The sequence below is a fragment of the Rhamphochromis longiceps genome, linkage group LG22, assembly GCF_057381845.1.
Source record: "Rhamphochromis longiceps isolate RC_006_pf linkage group LG22, R_longiceps_female_GT1.1, whole genome shotgun sequence".
Classification (NCBI taxonomy): domain Eukaryota; kingdom Metazoa; phylum Chordata; class Actinopteri; order Cichliformes; family Cichlidae; genus Rhamphochromis; species Rhamphochromis longiceps.
Genome location: NC_140577.1, coordinates 32,377,233 through 32,395,005, shown reverse-complemented (window position 1 = coordinate 32,395,005; position 17,773 = coordinate 32,377,233). Strand labels below are relative to the sequence as shown.

The window sequence follows — 17,773 nt, the reverse complement described above, 5'->3', positions numbered from 1 at the left end:
GCCCAGAAGTGCAATTTCTGATCATTATCACAACTAATGATCAGGAATGAGATCCAGTGTAAAAAGTAAATAAATAAAAAGATTTTTTTAACCATCTCACCTTAAACAAACTTTGCACTGTCTTTAACACATCCATCTACAGATGTCCACTACCCGCCATATGCGGGTAACCACACTTGGCCATACAGAGGGAACACTGTGTCTAGGAACTAGCCGAGGAGACAAGGATGGGTGATTACAGTCTGTCCTTACCATGAATGTCAGCTGCAGTAAATGAAAGTAGGCCAATGCAGGGGCCAGGCTGAGGACACAGCAGATGGAAGTGTGTCTTTAGGATGTTTGAGAGCATAGCAGGGACATTAAGAAAGCTCCCAGATGTGACATTAGCTCAAAAAACAAACCAACAAATCAGCAGAGGTTGAATAAGCTGTAACTTTTATTGCACATTCCTGTTTGGTCTTGCAATGACCTTTCACCTTTTTGAACTTGTAAGACCTCGGTCTGGACTAAACACTCAAGTCAGAAGTGGGACGAAGTGACCCAGGGTAACTCATCACAGGTCAGATTCCCTTAAGAAGTTTGATTTGAAGCATAGGGAGGTCACACTGAGCTCCGATCTGTGACTCGTGGGACTTCAGATGTTTGTGTTGACTGCATTACCCACAAACCAAATCGCTGTTTAGAGAGCAGGATCAATGGGGAAAGGGACAGTAGTGACATCATGGAGGGCACCAGAAAGTATTCAAGGGAGCACCATGTCACTTTCTTGACTCCACTTTGACACACTCCCAAAAATACTCCCTTTATAATCTCGAGGCTTCACTGCCTTCTGTCCTTCTTTGCTGCCTGTACCCTCCACCCCAGCCCCCTCCCCAAATCTCTGATCACACAAATACATAGGCTATCATTCTTAGTAGGTTTTTTTTTTCTTCTCGTTTTCTTGTGACAGTACCTGCAACATGCTTCAAATCTTCATTTTGGCAAACCACAAATAAATTAAAACACAAACATTCATATAACACAATGTGACATTTTTAGGACGCTTAGAAAGAAAAGAAAAATACATACAGTACAGAACCAAAAAGAGAGAGAGAAAAAATATATACCAAGAAAAGAGAAGCATTTGCATTTTTTTGTTTTTTTCCCCATATTTTTCCTCACTTTTCTTGAAAAAAAAAAAGAGATACAGTAGCTAGCTACCAATCACATCACATGCAGATATATTACAACATAATCAGTTCACCCAGTTAGTGTCTGCAAACTACCGATCTAAACTATATCACAAAAGTATTCTCTTGAAACCAGCAAACACTCAGCTGTTTGAGATATTTTGTCATAATAATTCAGTTTACAGTTTTCTCTGCTGACAAAGCCGAGAGATCACTATACGACCGACCCTGAAATGACTAGCCAAATTCAAAAGAGGACTAACGCGCTTTCGTACATGATCACATACCAGATGGTGATGGTGATGTTTCTGTTTCTTTATTAATTTTTTTTTTTCATGATGGGAGTGTGACACACATATGTGCTCACACGTGCACTCAAACCCAGACTTGCTGTCGACCGTGACTCGAAGGGAGCGTCGGGACGAGATATGACCTGATCCGAATCGCAGATGGCTCTGCGATTTTTGAAAATCCCATGGTCGAGGACCGCTGAGCTGGGAGCTGGCTCCAGTACCCCTCACCTGCCTGCCTTCACCTTGCCAAACCCCCATCCCTCCAAAAATTAAGGCAGGAGAAGAAAATGACAAAATGTCAGAGCCGAGCGGGAGCTCTGACATCGTCCATCCATGTGCCCTCGCGGTCTCCTCTAATGACGCTCTGCTGAAATGTCAGACCAATTAGCAGCCTTCCCTCTGACATTTAACTGGCGGCAAGCAAAACAAACAGAGCTCACTGGACAGAATGGAGAGATAGCTAGTCTGCGGCTAGCGGGCCCCCTCAGCTGATTGAGACCGACGCTGTTGCAGCCGTACAGTTAACAGTAGATATATACTAAGTCCTTTTAAAAAGGTTGGAGCTCTATGCCTCTTAAGTAATCACGGCCGTCTTCGGACATTTTCAATCCACCTGACATTTCCAAGAAGCAGGCGGCGGTGATCAAAGCTCTCGCGATTGCCTCCCATCCCTCTGTTCTCCTGCCTTCGGTCTCTTGCTTTCAGCAGACATCAATCCGGCGGGCTCTCAATTTAAAGCACCACCCCAGCACGCCATCCTGTCTGTCTTCATTTCTAGGTGTTACCGCCGAAGGCCGCAGGTGTACGCTCCAAGTGTGTGAGCTGTGCAAAACATCTGGGCGAGGCAAAGCGTATTTTCTGCCGACCTTTTCTCCATCGCGTGCATCCAATAGAGAGACGAGGCTGTGTGCGCGCAGATATTTGGTCACAGCTACACGCGTGTTTTACGCTAATAACAATCGGGAGCTGACGTCGACGGCGGGACAAGAAGGCAGGTAATCTAGCAAAAAGCCAGCACTCCCTTCAAATCTTAGTGTCATTCACAGTAAATCATATTTTTCTCTGTTAAGTGTTGTCTCCCTTACTCAAACGCGCACACATACACACACGTACTGAGGTCTAGCCTTCAGCTGTACCATCTGGTATCTAAATCGCGAGAATTATAGTCTTCATTCCTCTCCTACACACACACACACACACACACACACACACACACTAACAAGAACATGAGAGAGAGAGAGGTGACTGAGTGTCATTCTATTTATCATACATACAGTAGTTACTGCATAAAGCAGCATGTGACTCTTTTTCTCCATTAAAAATCAATATCCATCTACGCAACAGTGAGCTCTAAATTTAGCCACAAGAGATGGAGAGAAGGAAACAAAGCGAGCTAAAGAAAGAAACAGATAGAGAGAGCAAGAGAGAAAGAGAGAGCACAGCTCCATGTAAATTACAATCTTCATGTTGCGTTGAACTGTGAGCAACGGCACAGTCAAAAGAAAGGGGAAATGAAGGTGCGAATGAGTGAGTTTAAACGTCAGTGCGCTGCCCTTCTATAAAACATTAACAGCTTCATTTATATGTAAATGACCCGACAGCTACAGAGAGAGAGATGGCGGGACGTAATGCCAGTTCAAGAGAAGAAAGGAATGAGGGATGGAAAAGGGAGGGGAGAATGGGGGCGGGATTGCAAGGACAGGAGAGGGAGATGAGTCTCCTTCATTCAGTAGTCTTTCACATGGGTGGAAAAGTCCACACTGTCCGATTTGTCCCACTGCACATGCATGCGTGTGCATTTCAAAAAAGAAAAAAAATCCACCCACAGTAGAGCACACTCCGATGCACGTGCACACACTCCCAGCGGATGTCCAATGCAGCGACATACACACACACACACACACACACACACACACACACACACACACACACACACACACACACACCCCCACCTACCCACCCACACACTCGCAAGCAAACACTGCCCTCTCAGGTCTTTCCTAAACAGGGGAAAGAATCCCTGGGTGAGAGGGAGGTGAAGCAAAAGTTGTTTTCTAGGTGTAGGTGGAGTGACGGCGATGAATGGATGTCAGCTCTTCTGGAGATGGTGATCAAAATCCAAAATAACAAAAATAATTAAATAACACATAAAACCAGAAAAATAAAATAAAATCTTGAGTGAAACAGCAAAAGGTGAAAATGAGAGATTGTTGAGTTAGCGTGGTGTGTCGTTTTGCGTGTCGGGGCTAGCTGGGTTTGTCCGGCTAGCGCGGGGGTCGGAGGGACGGTGCCGGGGCATTCAGCCGTCAGAGACGGGCGGAGACACCCAGCCGTACTTCTCGTGGGTCTTCACCAGGGATTTGAAGGTAGCCTCGGCTTCCTTGCGGCTGAAAGCTTTCTTAGATTTTCCGGCTTTCCTACATATACGGCCCTGCGACAGATAAAGAAACAAAGGAAAAGGAAAGGGTGGGGGACAAGGTTAGCTCCATGTGTAAAAGATTAGTAAAATACAGAAGCAATTAAACAGCCGACTAATGAGGAGTCTGAACACATGACGTTTGTCGTTTCAGGCATGATGGACACAGACATTAGTGTTGTGTAATTTAATTTCAGTGAGCGACACCATGATAGTGGTGTAGCAAAACTTTAAATTGTCTTGGTATTAGAGCTGGGGGGAAAAAAACTTGATATAGCATAATAACACAGTATTTTGTGTGGCTATTTTGTATACTGAGACACCAAATATCGACATTTTAATAAATAAATGAAAATATGCTGGGAACACTACTAACAAGGGCTCATGTCATGCACCAAATTTAAATAAAATTAACCGAAAAAGCATCCAAACGGGACACACTTAGCTTAAACATTACCTCCTAGTTTAGAGCTAATTGCTCAGTCACACAAGTAAAACAGGAAAGCAACATTATTGAAAAAAACAAACAAACCAAACAAAAACCAAAAATAGCAAACCGGTGGCTACTGGTGATTTTATTGAACATTTTCACATTTTGGTATCAGTTGCAGCTTCAAGTAAATGGTTGCCTAGAGCTTGAGGGTGTTGCACACTTATGACCACTTTTGATCTCAGGCGATTGCAGAGGTCATCTGATTGGAAACAACCATTCTGCAATCAGTTGACTTGGAGTGACTACAATTACCCTCTGAGAGACTGTCAAAGGTTTGCAAATAATTGCTGTCTGATTTTCAAATGCAGACAGATAGCCAACGTGTTGCCATCAGTCTGAATGAGTCTTTGTCAATAAGCACAACCGAGGGGACTTGAGTAGCTGTTACCTCATTGTATTCTGTCTATATTCCTATAGAACAGATGGTTGCTCAGTGCAAATGTAACAAGTCCATGTAGACAGCAACAGATGTGATTTTCAACAATTTATGGAAACATTTGATGTGTCTGTGAAGGTTCTCAGTCATCCAGGTCATCGTAGTCAAAGGAGCTTGCAAAGAAAAGCGTCTGGACTTCTTTAAGTTGCTTGAAGACGTTTCACCTCTCATCTGAGAAGCTTCTTCAGTTCTAAGGTCAAATGGTGGAGAGTCCCAGATTTAAACCTAGTGGGAGTATCCCCCCACAAAGGGACAAAAGGACCCCCTGATAATCCTCTAATCGCCTGAGACAAGGCGAAACTCTGGCTGATTGGGACCCACACCCAGTTTCACACCTTGGCTCAGGCGATTAGAGGATCATCAGGGGGTCCTTTTGTCCCTTTGTGGGGGGATACTCCCACTAGGTTTAAATCTGGGACTCTCCACCATTTGACCTTAGAACTGAAGAAGCTTCTCAGATGAGAGGTGAAACGTCTTCAAGCAACTTAAAGAAGTCCAGACGCTTTTCTTTGCAAGCTCCTTAAACATTTGATGTGTTTTACTGACAGTGTTGGTATGCACGTCTGTCGCATTTTATATCAAAAAACTCAAATAACTTATTGGACAAAACAGATATTAAAACAACTACATATTTTGAACCCAAATCACAACATTTTCCTAAATCTAATCAAGCAGTTTTTTATGCCTACATGTTACCAACATGTGAAACCTAATTTAATCAATAAATGAAGGCAAAGTTGTGACTTCACCATTCCTCTAATTAAAGTAACTCAACGGAAGAGGATTTGGGCCTCTGGGAAAAACAAAGAAAAGTGGGCACATCTTTTTTTTTCTTTTCCAGAATTCTGAGATTAAAGTCAGAAAAAAGGGTCAAATTCTGAATTCGGACTTTTTTCTCAGAATTCTGGAAAAGAAGAAAAAAAAGACATGCCAACTTTGTTTTTTTCCCCATGGTCCTAATCCTCTTCCGTGTAACTCTGCCTTTGGCGCTCTTCAAAAGAAAACTACTGTGTAGCAGCAGCAGTATTTCCTGTCACAGAATGAGAACATTAATATACAAGATATGAGCCATATTTTAGCCATAATTGTGAACAGAAACAGGCTTGCTGCTGTTTTGTTTGATATTTTATATTAAACTAAGCTGCAGCCTCACACTGTATTTAACGTGTTCGTGTTATTTTGTGTCCCGTTTCACACTCAATGCCAAAAAGTAAATATTTATTGGTACCTGCCAAGATGTGCTTCTGATATTATTTTGTCATAAATGTAGACTATTAAAAAGGTGTGTCTTCAAATGTAAAGAAATTATAAATTTGGCAGTGTGGTGATTTTTTTAAATAGCGATATTGATTTACAAGCTGCTGGCAAAGGTTGCACTCATGTATTCACTTTCTGATGGCTAAAGTGCAGCCTCTGCCAAAGACACTACTTTCATGCAGTACATTTGTTTGACTGGCTCTCTGTCTAGAGGAAACACCCAAATTATGAATTCCTTTTCACTAAATTGGATAGATCCAGAGCTATAAAGCTATTGATTAGACGTCAGCCATGATCTAAATCTAGGATCTTTGCCATTAGGTGGCAAATCTATTTTTTTCCCGCAGTATAAAACTTACGGAGACAGAGGCTTTCTTCTTTCAATGTATTTTGATAGCTGCTATTTTTTTAAATAAAATATTTTCATGTTCTTTTTTTATGACAAAAGTTCTACATTACATTTTTAATAAGCATGCGCAAGCCAAGTGTAGTGCCACAAAACCAGCCTTGATGACACTGACGATAAAATTCAGAAGATTGTTGTAACATAATAGACATTTACATATTTTTTTTGACAAAGTTAAAAGAAAAAAATGATTTAAAGCTAAAAGATTTTCAGTTTATGATGACAGAAAATTTAAAAAAAGCTGCGATTAGCAGAATGCAACAGTTTAATATGTCAGCAAACTAAACTCAACATCTAATAAATAATACACATAGGAAAAAAAGGACTTTTAGGAATATCAACAAAAATCTATGTGAAAACTGACGTAAACCTTTCAGTTTATTTCCCTCCAGCTGTTTGTGGTATTATCGCAAGTCCAATTCATTGCAGATGAAAAAATCCTTGATTTATGGTATAATTTTTGCCTGTGCACATTCATTTTGATTTTTAAAAAGCAGAATATAATTTTGCAAAACTTCAAAAGGAAGCACATATCAATACTTTGTGGTCTGGATATTCAACGTCAGATCAAAAGGTTCATAATTGTCAGCAATCTTGTCAAACGTTTTATGAAAACAGTTTTTTGAAATCTTTCCAAACCATACACAGAAAGACAGAAACGCAGCCCACACATGCACATGGATGAAGTTGATGGTGAATGCACAGCCGCAGGAGGGATGTTGACAAGACAGATAGTCTGAAAGCAGGTTGACCAACAACAGATCAATGTTTAAAGGCGTGCAAAAAAAAAGCTTTTAAGACGTCAGGTTCAATCAGAAGTAAAAATACACCCTCTGGTACTCGGAGAAATGAGGAGATAAGTGAGGAGCAGAAGCACCTATGGCACTAAATGATGAAAAAGTGTGTATATACGTCAGAAGAGCCATTTAACTGCCTCGTGCACAATGAAAAGCACTGTGATATCTGACTTAAGGATTTTCACCAGGCACCATGCTGCTGAGGCCCTTCCTCCTTCACACGACTAATAATAAATGTGTGTGTGTGTGTGTGTGTGTGTGTGTGTGTGTGTGTAAGGGAGGATATGGAGGAAAGAAGAGTAGGCGTCAACTGAAATGATAAAGCTGCCTTTTCTGTTACTGGCAGTAAGTCTTCCCTGAAGAAAGCTGTGTAGGAGGATGAATGGAAAAAGAAACAACTCACTTAATGCTGAAAAACAAATATATAGGGAGACATTCAATGCCATGACACCACAGCCTGGACAAAGGTGTGACTCATACCAGTGTCACTAGCTTTTTTTTTAATGTAATACAATCACCTGAGAAACACGGGAGAACCACAAATTTGACTGCACAGTGGCTCTATGTACACTGGTCAAACTGTAGGTTAAATTTTGTGGTGATTCACAGGAAAATACTGGGTACTCTACACACTATGACACACTGCACCACTTCCCTTTACCCGTAGCATTGTTCTTGGCAGGGAGGCACCGAGGCTTTCCACTGAAACCAATACTAACACAATTCCCTCACTTGGTGAGCGCCTCTGAATGCTGCAGTGCAGTGCAGAAAAATTATACACCCATAGCCGGAACATTAATCCGTCAGGTATACTACGCTTCTGTGGAGTCAGTTTTCTGCAGTTAAGGACGGTTATCATTGTTGTAGGAACATGACATCTGAGAGCCTGAACAAAGTGACCGTTATCTTTTTTTTTTCAGTATTCCTTTTTCAGTCTGCTGCTTAATTGAATAGTTTTGGGAATTGGGCTCGTTTGAGTTCTTTCCAAGAGTAAAAAAAGAAGATTAATACTTCTCTGCATACAGTTTGTGAAGCAACAGCTAGTGGCTAGCTAGTTTAGCTTAGCACAAACACTGAAACATGCTAACATGCATCTTTAAGACCTCAGAAACTCACCAATTATCTTCCTTTTAATTGGTACAAAACATTAATAGCAGGGGTGTCAAACATAAAGCCCGGAGGCAGAATCAGCCTGGTGAGCACTCCAATCCAGCCCAGTGGACAGCTTAAGAAAATGTGACGTGCATAGATTTTTGAAATTGTATTTTCTTGCCCACCCAACCCCGTTGCCAGTCATACTACACAACATATAAACAATAAAAATATATTATAAATGTGAATATAATAACTACAGGACAGTCTGAGCAATAAATTACCAGAAGTTAGAAGTTAGTACTTGCAATAAACAGTCATTTTTGTTAGGGAATATGTTAGGAGTTGGGCCATACTATGCCAACACTTCATAGTAATTTACCTACACAAACACACACAAACCCTCTATGAGTTGCTTCAGTTAATATGAGTTACATGATTAGTACTTGTGGTGCTTTTTTAACTTGTGTTAGGGGCGATCGTGGCTCAAGAGTTGGGAGTTCGCCTTGTAATCGGAAGGTTGCAGGTTCGAGCCCCGGCTTGGACAGTCTCGGTCGTTGTGTCCTTGGGCAAGACACTTCACCCGTTGCCTACTGGTGGTGGTCAGAGGGCCCGGTGGCGCCAGTGTCCGGCAGCCTCGCCTCTGTCAGTGCGCCCCAGGGTGGCTGTGGCTACAATGTAGCTTGCCATCACCAGTGTGTGAATGAATGGGTGGATGACTGAATATGTAAAGCGCTTTGGGGTCCTTAGGGACTAGTAAAGCGCTATATAAAATACAGGCCATTTACCATTTACCATTTGTGTGTTAGCAAAAAACATTGAGAAAGATAAGCATTCATTTTTGGAGCTTGCATTCGACATCGTGTTCCCATGTAGCACCGTCTTACTCAAGGAGCCAAAAGATATCAGGTCGTGCTACTTTTTCTGCCTCATCACCAGCATTTAAATTTAAAGGGGACCTAATGGACCTTTGGAACCTGTGAAAACGGTCATGTCCTTAAACAAGATGCTGAATTTAGGACTACACTTCTAAATTGCAAATCCAACATTAATTCTCAGCTCCCCTGACATCTGGTGAACCGTAACCGTGTGCCATGCATACTTGCTCGGCTATTCTGGGTCAATAAAGAATAGCTAAAAGGAGGTGAGGTGGTAACGCTGAATGATCTGGAGATTAGGGTTAGAGTTTCCATTCATGTAGCAACAGTGGCCTCATTTCACTGCGAGGCTTAGCGACACTCACTCTGCCTCTACGTTTGTCACTCTGTCTCTCCAGCAGACACGTTTAAAAAAACCTCGTCCGATTACTTTCATCAGTCTTGACATCGATCCCAATTAGAAATGTCCATTATGACAAGTCATTTAATCTCATATTGAAACACTTGAAATGAAGTCAGACAGCTGGAACCAAGGAGAATGCGGCTGATCTCATCTGAAGATTGAAGACAATCGTGAGTTTTAAAGCTGATTAGTGCTTTGGTAGAAGAAACTTTACCATCACGGTGAATTTTTTTTCATTCCACTTGTTTTGAAGAACTGAATGCATGACTCACCGGGTGACTCACTCAGATGAGATATTATACGCAATGTTGCCTTGGGATTTGTTTTCTGTTTCTCTTTTACTAAAAAACACACTTTAAAGGACATTCTCTTCTTTTCTCAGACAATGGATCAACACATCCTTTAAAATGTAAAACAAACCGACAGGGTTTCACCTGATCAGCTCTCCCTGAAACCTGCTCAGCTTCCCTCTGCTGCCAGAGGCCTGAACACAGATTACCCAGGCTGACAAGCACAAATAATGTTCCGGTTGGCTTCTGTCAGGGAGGTGAGAGGTGTTATTCTCTTTTGAAATCACATGCAGACTCATTATCCATGCGTCCCGCCATATAGTTGCTGTCACCACATCAAAATGGCGGGTTACTTCCTTGGATGGATATGTTAAAGGAAACCGGCTATTGTTAAAGAGGTGAGATTACCATGGAGATCGATGGCAGAGCAGAAGCTATCCCAAAGTGAACTGATTGGCTTGGATGTTATGTGGAAGAATTTGTGAGCAAGTGAGCTGCTTTTGTGTGTCTGTGCGAGACGAAATAAAGAAAGTCTGCAGCCGCCAGCCTGAAATACTCAAAGCGCAAAGAGGAAGTCTGTGAATGGGAGACTGTGAAATGTACACTGGTGCACAAGCCTGTATTAAAGGTTTTTGACTCCAGTATGAAACGGAAATTGAGTATCAATTACCTCTATTGTGCTTGCAGTCATCTGGGAGAAAGTCACAGTGTGACACAGGCAACGATGGACAGAGAGAGGAAGTAAAGAAAAGTCTGCTCGTGAGAGAACCAGTGGGCAATCAAATGGGTGTGTGCCTGTCTGGGTGAGTGCCCCGGGCCTATGCAGCGCCATGTCAGTGTTTATCTATTTCAGCTAAGCACTCGCTCATTGAGAGAGACACACTTGTGTAGAGTGGCTGCCGCGTAATAGAGATCAGTCAATGGGCAGACCAGGGAAGGCCCCAGTGATGTTGGGAAGCAGCTTTGAGGCCTGGGGGGGGGGGATTACATAACACAGACATGTGCTAAAAAGTGTTGGGATAAACAAATGGGGATCAGTGCCATCAACATCATCCTCAAAGGGGAGCCCAGTGGGACTGATGGCGAGGTCAGTAAAGGGTAAATGATTGCTAGTTTCACCAGTCTGGGTTCCTCAATCTGCACAGAATCACACACTACGTAATGCAGGCAGCAGTGGAAGAGCGCAAATCACAGAAGACGGGATGTTTTAAAGGGGAATTCCCCTGATTTTACACACAAAGTTACGCTTTGTCATCACGGCGATGATGACGGATTCTGTGAAAACAGCATTTTCAGATTCCAGAGGGCTAAACAAACAACCTGGCGATGTCACCTGTGCTATCTGAGGGTTGTATAAGCCTAACACGGACAGCGGAGTAAAATATCTCTTGCTTGGAGAGTTCTTTTTCATAAATTATACATTTTTGTAAAATCCTGTGGTTCCCACATCTCTAGTAAAATGACATTAACAGTGAAACCGTTGGAATAGTCCTTTAATCAAGGTCTGCAAGTGAAGACTCTTATCATTTATCAATTATGCTTCAGTCCAATTAATTAATTGTCCAACCTTGACTGATTTAGTTAAAATAATGCAGGTTAAAACTAAATTTGGCAGCAAAATAACCAATCCTCTTTTCAAGAGCATGGAAACTGTGTAAAGGTAAATCCTTCATTCAACTGAAAAACCAGGGTGAAAAATAACAAAGAAATTCTCTAAACTTTTAAAAATGTATCCAGTACGTATGACCAGTACTGTGACACCCCTTGTTCCCCATGTTCCTTTTTATTTTGTTTCCAACGAGCCAGAATTTCTTATAAGTTTTTAAAGAGCTGTTGAGCAATAGTTCTCTAGGATTTCTGAAGTTCGTTTAAAGCTTTCCTTTGAACATCGGCCGCTTTTTCACTTATTTTCAGTCCACTTCTTATATCCGACCATTTTCAGAGGAATGTTTGTTTTTTTGTTTGTTAAGACATCTAACACTGGCCGATATAAATGCACCGTCGTTGTGTCTAGAACCAGTTTTAAATTGTGTCCTTAGGCACTTTGCTGCTATTAAAAACACAGCAATTTGTACCAATTTTTTTTAGTTAATGCTATTAAAAAATACCAATGGTAGCACAGATTGAGAGGCATAAAATGCTATTTTTGTACCAACAAGGTGATTCCCAAAGATCTATTAGCTGAAAACTTGACAAAGTTTGTATTGTCCTTAAAAAAAACTTGTGAAAACTGCGTAAGTAGAGGACAAAAGAAGAAGTGACGGGCCTAAAAGACTATCTACAGCAGATGAACTGTATCTGAAAGTCATGTCCTTAGAAACTGGAAAAAAAAATCCAGCAAAGACCTGACACAGGACACGAGGATTCAATTCATCCATCTGCTCTTCACTGAAGCCTGGTCAGAAATGGTCCAAGTGGAAGGTTTAGGCTGTCTTGAGGTTTTTTAAAATGATACACAAAAACAGTTCTGAAAATCAGTGAGAGCAGGTCCTATGTTGGTTCAAATCATCATCAACATGTACAGAGGTCAGGAGAGACAACAATGAGTCTACAGCCATGTGTAATTGTGGAGGCTCTGTTGTGGTTTGGGGGCTGCATTTCAGTCAGTGTGTGTTGGGAATCTTGTCAAAATTGGTGGAATTATGAATGTGGAAAAGTCAAATGAGATTTTGATTTGCGTTGCAATGGCCAGGCTTTCATCTGATTGGCAGTGACTTCAGTTTTCAGCCTGACAATGACCCAAACACACTGCCAGTGCAGTATAAGTATACCTTGATAGACAATGGAACAAAATCAGGTGTTGGAGCATATGTGTTGTTGTCCAGATTACATCCTTTTTCAGGAAAGGTTAAACGTGCCTCCAATCCACGCCTGTAGGTGTAGTTGGTTAACACATTTGCCTTCCACGTAAAAGGCCCCCTTTTTAAATAATGGGAGGAAACACCCAAGAGGTCACAGGTTAGTGTACTACTCGTCCCAGTCCCAAGTCTTGATAAATGGCAGGGTTTCATCGGGAAATGCATTTGCCATAAAAACTGTGCTAAATCAAACATGCAAATCCATCGGCTGTAGGGACCACTTGGGAAATAAAGGAGCAGCTGAAAGGACAAGGCTTATTATACAACAAAAAAATAAGGAGGCCATGAACTGCAGAGGAGCTGACATCTTCACTTTAACCAAGAATGGGAAAACAACGGTTCACTGTCAAAACCACAGCAGTTGTTCTCCCCAGTTCCCAAACACTTACACAGCTTTAAAAGAAGACATGATGCAAAAACTTTTTCAAAACTTACTGCTTGCTTTAAAAAGAGACATATTTTTTTAAAAAAAACCCCAAAGTTCTCTTTTTATTTTTGTGTGTGCTGCATTTGGTTTTTCTTTACATTTTGCACAGTGACCCAGAGAAAGAGAAAATTTGGTGGAACTGCAGATTTTCTTGCAAATTAAGAGTAAAGGCATGTCTGCTTTGAGAACTTGCAAGAGAATGGATTATAGTACTATCGGTATACTGCCTGAACTCTACTACACAAACAGCAACATATCATTTACAAAATTGGATGTCATTACAAAAACACCTATATTAAGCTCGATTTCCCCCCATCCCAGCTGGTGTGATGGTGTGTGCGTGTGTGTGTCTATGCTTCCTTACGTCTGCAGGTGGAGACACATGTATCTCTGTTGACTCTCAGCTCAGCACCGTGTCATTTGTGTATCCTCTAACACTAAAAATAGGGAGGAAGCTTCTAAACTGGCCTCATCACTGTTGTTACAGGGAACCGGTGGCCAAGGACAAATAAATATATCCTGTGTGTTTAGTTATTTATAGACACGTGTGCGTGTGTTCTGTCTGTCATGAGTAAGAGACCATTACACCTCTCTGAAAACTAGGACGGGGTACATGCGAGTGCCTGTGGAGATGTACAAAAGAGGAGAAGACACACACACACACACACACACACACACACACACACACACACACACACACACACACACACACACACACACACACACACACACACACACACACAGGAATAATTAATCAATATTGTTTCCATTAGCAAGCCAGATAAGGAAGACACTGCACCATAATTAGGAGACACTGCAGAGCTGCAACCTCCTCTCATCAAGCAGTAAATCAAGATGTACACACACACACACACACACACACACACACACACACACACACACACACTGCAGGCCTTTTTTTGACCTCACGACCTCTCTTCATGACAGATTCTAAATGACCACAAATGACTCAGGAATGACGTTTTGTTATGTCATCAAAAAGGGGTTAGGGCAGGCCAATGCAGTGACAGTTTACATAAGGTTTAATACATCAGCAATGCCCCACTGCTGATTCCAAAACAGCCCGAGTCAGCGAGAAGGGGGGGTAGAGTGTACAGATGAAAGAGCTGAAACGCATTAAAGAAAAAACCGAATCTTATCTGGGAGGAGAACAGAATATCTACTCAAACTAAACGGTTAGAGCAGGCAGATGCGTTTAGAGAAGCAGCCATTTCCGCTGGAATTGAAGAGCTGCTGCTGCGGTGCACTGAGGATGTAAAAAAAAACCCAGATTTGACAGGATTACATAATCCAGACACTCTAAGTCACTCAGGTCTACTAGGCAGGCAACCTGCCGTCTCTGTTTTGTTCATCCACTTATCTTCCTGCCCACCATCGCGAACGATAGATTAGAAAAGCCTAACAGGACTGCAGAGTTGAGTTAGACCGCGTTAGAGCATGCAAAGAGACTTTTCCATCGCATGGGAGCGGGTCTTTGTTGTCAAAGGGTGCTATCACGGAGGTGATAAAAAAAAGGAAAAGGAAAAAGGGAGAGCACGGCGCAACTGCAGACGGAGAGCTGATGCATAAAGGAGAGACTGCGTGAAATGGCCGCAGGAAAATCACATAAAGATGAATAATATTGACAATGAGGGGTTTGCTCACAGCAGAGAGGAGGGGTGTGAGGATCTAAGACATCACAGCCATGCATTGACAGAAAATGACAGAACATGCTATAAATAGGCCGGATGTAGAGAATGAACACTATTTTTAAATAGAATTATATTGTAGTTCGGTGGGATGTAGTTCCACGACGCAATTAAAAGACAAATGTGCTAATTCAGCAATCTTTGTGACAAACATGCCTCGAGAAGCTGAAGCGGAGGCTGTTTTACGTTAGAAAACAAAGAATGGCCAAGAACACAGATTTTAAACTCTCTCTAAGTCTAAAAGCTGCTGTACCTGCGTGTAAAAGTGCCACAATTACGCACGAAACATCAGCATCAGTAATAGCAATAGATCTGCTACAGATGGTTGATGATATTCCAAGCAAGGACCCTCACCCAGCAGCCCCTGCTTCTCCTCACCTGTCCTTTTACGAGGCTGGCAGCAAATTGTCTCATGACGGCCTCCACCGTGTAGGCACTGGACCATCCGCGGGGGGTCAACAGCTCCATGCATATGGCCCCGCCGTCCAGCACGTAGCCGTTCTCCAACCGGGGCGTCAGGACCCGCATGAACGGCGGCGAGAAGGGGAAATTATCGGGAAAGGTGACGTTGAGCAGTATGAACTCTGTGCTGGTCTCCTTCATGTCCTGCCACAGCGCCGAGTCCTTGTCCACCTGATGCAGCTTGACGTTCCAGTCGTACAGGTTGTCCTCCACCAGCTCCACCGTGATGAAGTTGTCTCCTAACCTCCTGATCTCCTGCAGCTCCTTCATCAGCCGTCGCGTCCGGACCTGGGTGCAGTGTTGCCGATGAGGCGGCAGCGGTGGTATCGAGGAGGCACTGGTAGCTTTACTGCCGCCTCCTCCTACGCCTCCTCCTCCTCCTCCACCGCCGCCACCACCTCCTCCCGTCTGCTGCTTTTCCTTCGCATCCTTGACCTGCTTATCCTTGCCGGACGGCTTGTCCTTGCCGTGCTGGTCCAGCTTCCTCGCTTTAATCTCCGGAGTGCTCAGGATGTTGGTCTCGTTGGCGGTCTGACAGTGTTTGCTGGTGTTGTTTTTCTGGTTTCCTTTGCTCCCCTTTAACGAGCCCTGGTGGTGCTTTGGGTCCTCGGTGTCTCGGTCGTGCAGACGGATCAGACCGATCTTTCGCAGTAGGGTGGCCATAATTTTTTTTACACACTCACGTTGCTCCGCCGATCCCCCCGCACAGGGGCGAGATTCACCCTTTCGATTGTGTTCCGGGCTAAAAGAGACGACCTTTATTGATGCCGATTATTAACCTTCTTATACCGCAATCCCCCCTCCTCCGTTCACTGCAGCCTCAGGATGAACACAACCGGGGGGAGCCTGTGCAGTTCTCTCCTCAGTGCTTCATCTTCGACTAAAAGCAAAGAAAAACAGAGAGACAACAAATGAGTCCAGATGGACAATCGAATAAAACAGCTTTCCTCACACAGACCAGAGGAATCCAGTCATGTTTCCCACAAGTGGACGGACATCACGTCTGTGACTGCAGTTGTTCGGTGATAGGACGATGCGTTACGCAGAAGCACAGATGTGATCGTGTGGGATATTTTAAGAGAAAGCTGCATAGTATCCATATTACCATGTCAAAAGCAAGAGGCTGTATAAGGAAAATCAAAAAGCCGCAGAGAGCAGAGGTAGAAAGAAAAAACACGCCATTGCATTTCAAGGTTGCTATAACCTGATGTAATGGACACACTGGATCCCCACAGGACATGATATAGAATAGCGACTGTGGAAGATCAACACACACACACACACACACACACACACACACACACACATATAAGTAAATATATATATATGTTGACGTAACATTTTCGCTAAAGGGACGCACAAACTGGTATAAACACTGTGGAATATGTTACCCCTCAGGCTAATTACCATGTCAACCAGATACAGGTCTCCATAAAGCCGAACCTGGGCACACTTAAAGTCCCGCACTATGCATAATAAAACGAATTTTCCTTTATGTGTGTACTCCTGCCCACAGACAAACCCGACACTGCACACACACACATACACACAAAAATTCAGCCTGTTCTTACCGTGGTCTGCTGAAATTTCCGTTTAATGTCCCGCTCTGTGTGCGTAAAAGAACGGAAGAAACAAAAATACCAAAAAAAGGAGAGAGGGTTATACCATCCAGCTGATCCGCTGTCTGCGAGAGCTGCAGCGAGGAGGAGAAGGAGAGCCTTTGATGTGTGTGTGTGTGTATGTGTGTGTGCAGCTGCGGTAGCTTCGGCTTTAATGCAGCCGAGGACGAGCCAGCCCCCGGTAATCCTTCTTCAGCCGGTCTGCTCTGCACCGGCGACGTTACATTTCAAAATAAAAGCCCAGCTTGAAGCAAACCGTGTGTGATCATGTATGAAGGGGTAAAGGCACCGTGTTCCAGCTGACGAGTGCCAGGTGCAACACAAGAAATCCGATGAACAACCTCGATTTCTTATAGTCCAGCTTATCTGCTTTTCATGGTGAATTCAAAAGCAAGGGAATAAGGTGTGTGTGTGTGTGTGTGTGTGTGTGTGTGTGTGGCAATCCGTTACAAAAATATAGGGTGGGGTTTGAGGACAGTTTTCAAGTTACTAAATATTCATATTTTTATTATTATATTCCAAATTTAGCCACTGTTATGCAATGCGCCGTATTTGTTATCACAATATTGCTTCTATTTTGATGGAAAATGGATTACTTCCTGGTTTATTCTGGCTAACTTGGTGTTGGTGCTGAGAGAGGAGAGGTTAAGGAGAAGGAAGATGCCAGGATGGTGTAACGCGCTGCGTCACTGGCCTTTACTTTCACTTTATGGATGCCTTTTGTCCCCAGCTAAGTCAGCGCCAGGGTACTTTTACTCTGGGTAAAAT

The 17,773-nt window shown here is 42.9% G+C and overlaps 1 protein-coding gene across 1 annotated transcript; it reads right to left on the bottom strand.

Moving 5' to 3' along the window:
• Nucleotides 1-418: 418 nt before the first annotated feature.
• ube2ql1 (ubiquitin conjugating enzyme E2 QL1) lies at nucleotides 419-17,181 on the bottom strand. Its single transcript, XM_085396488.1, has 3 exons — nucleotides 16,958-17,181; nucleotides 15,303-16,266; nucleotides 419-3,893 (listed from the first exon to the last, which is right to left on the bottom strand). The coding sequence occupies exons 2-3, from the start codon at nucleotides 16,047-16,049 to the stop codon at nucleotides 3,762-3,764; spliced, it is 879 nt and encodes a 292-aa protein (XP_085252614.1). The 5' UTR covers nucleotides 16,050-16,266; nucleotides 16,958-17,181; the 3' UTR covers nucleotides 419-3,761.
• Between the last annotated feature and the right edge of the window lie 592 nt (nucleotides 17,182-17,773).

What these genes read in the sequence shown, in the direction of transcription:
- ube2ql1 (XM_085396488.1), bottom strand. Translation starts at nt 16,049, where the DNA reads ATGGCCACCCTACTGCGAAAGATCGGTCTGATCCGTCTGCACGACCGA. An exon ending in CCAGCCTCGTAAAAGGACAG is followed by an intron (nt 3,894 to 15,302) that starts GTGAGGAGAAGC and finishes TATCTGTCGCAG; the next exon opens with GGCCGTATATGTAGGAAAGC.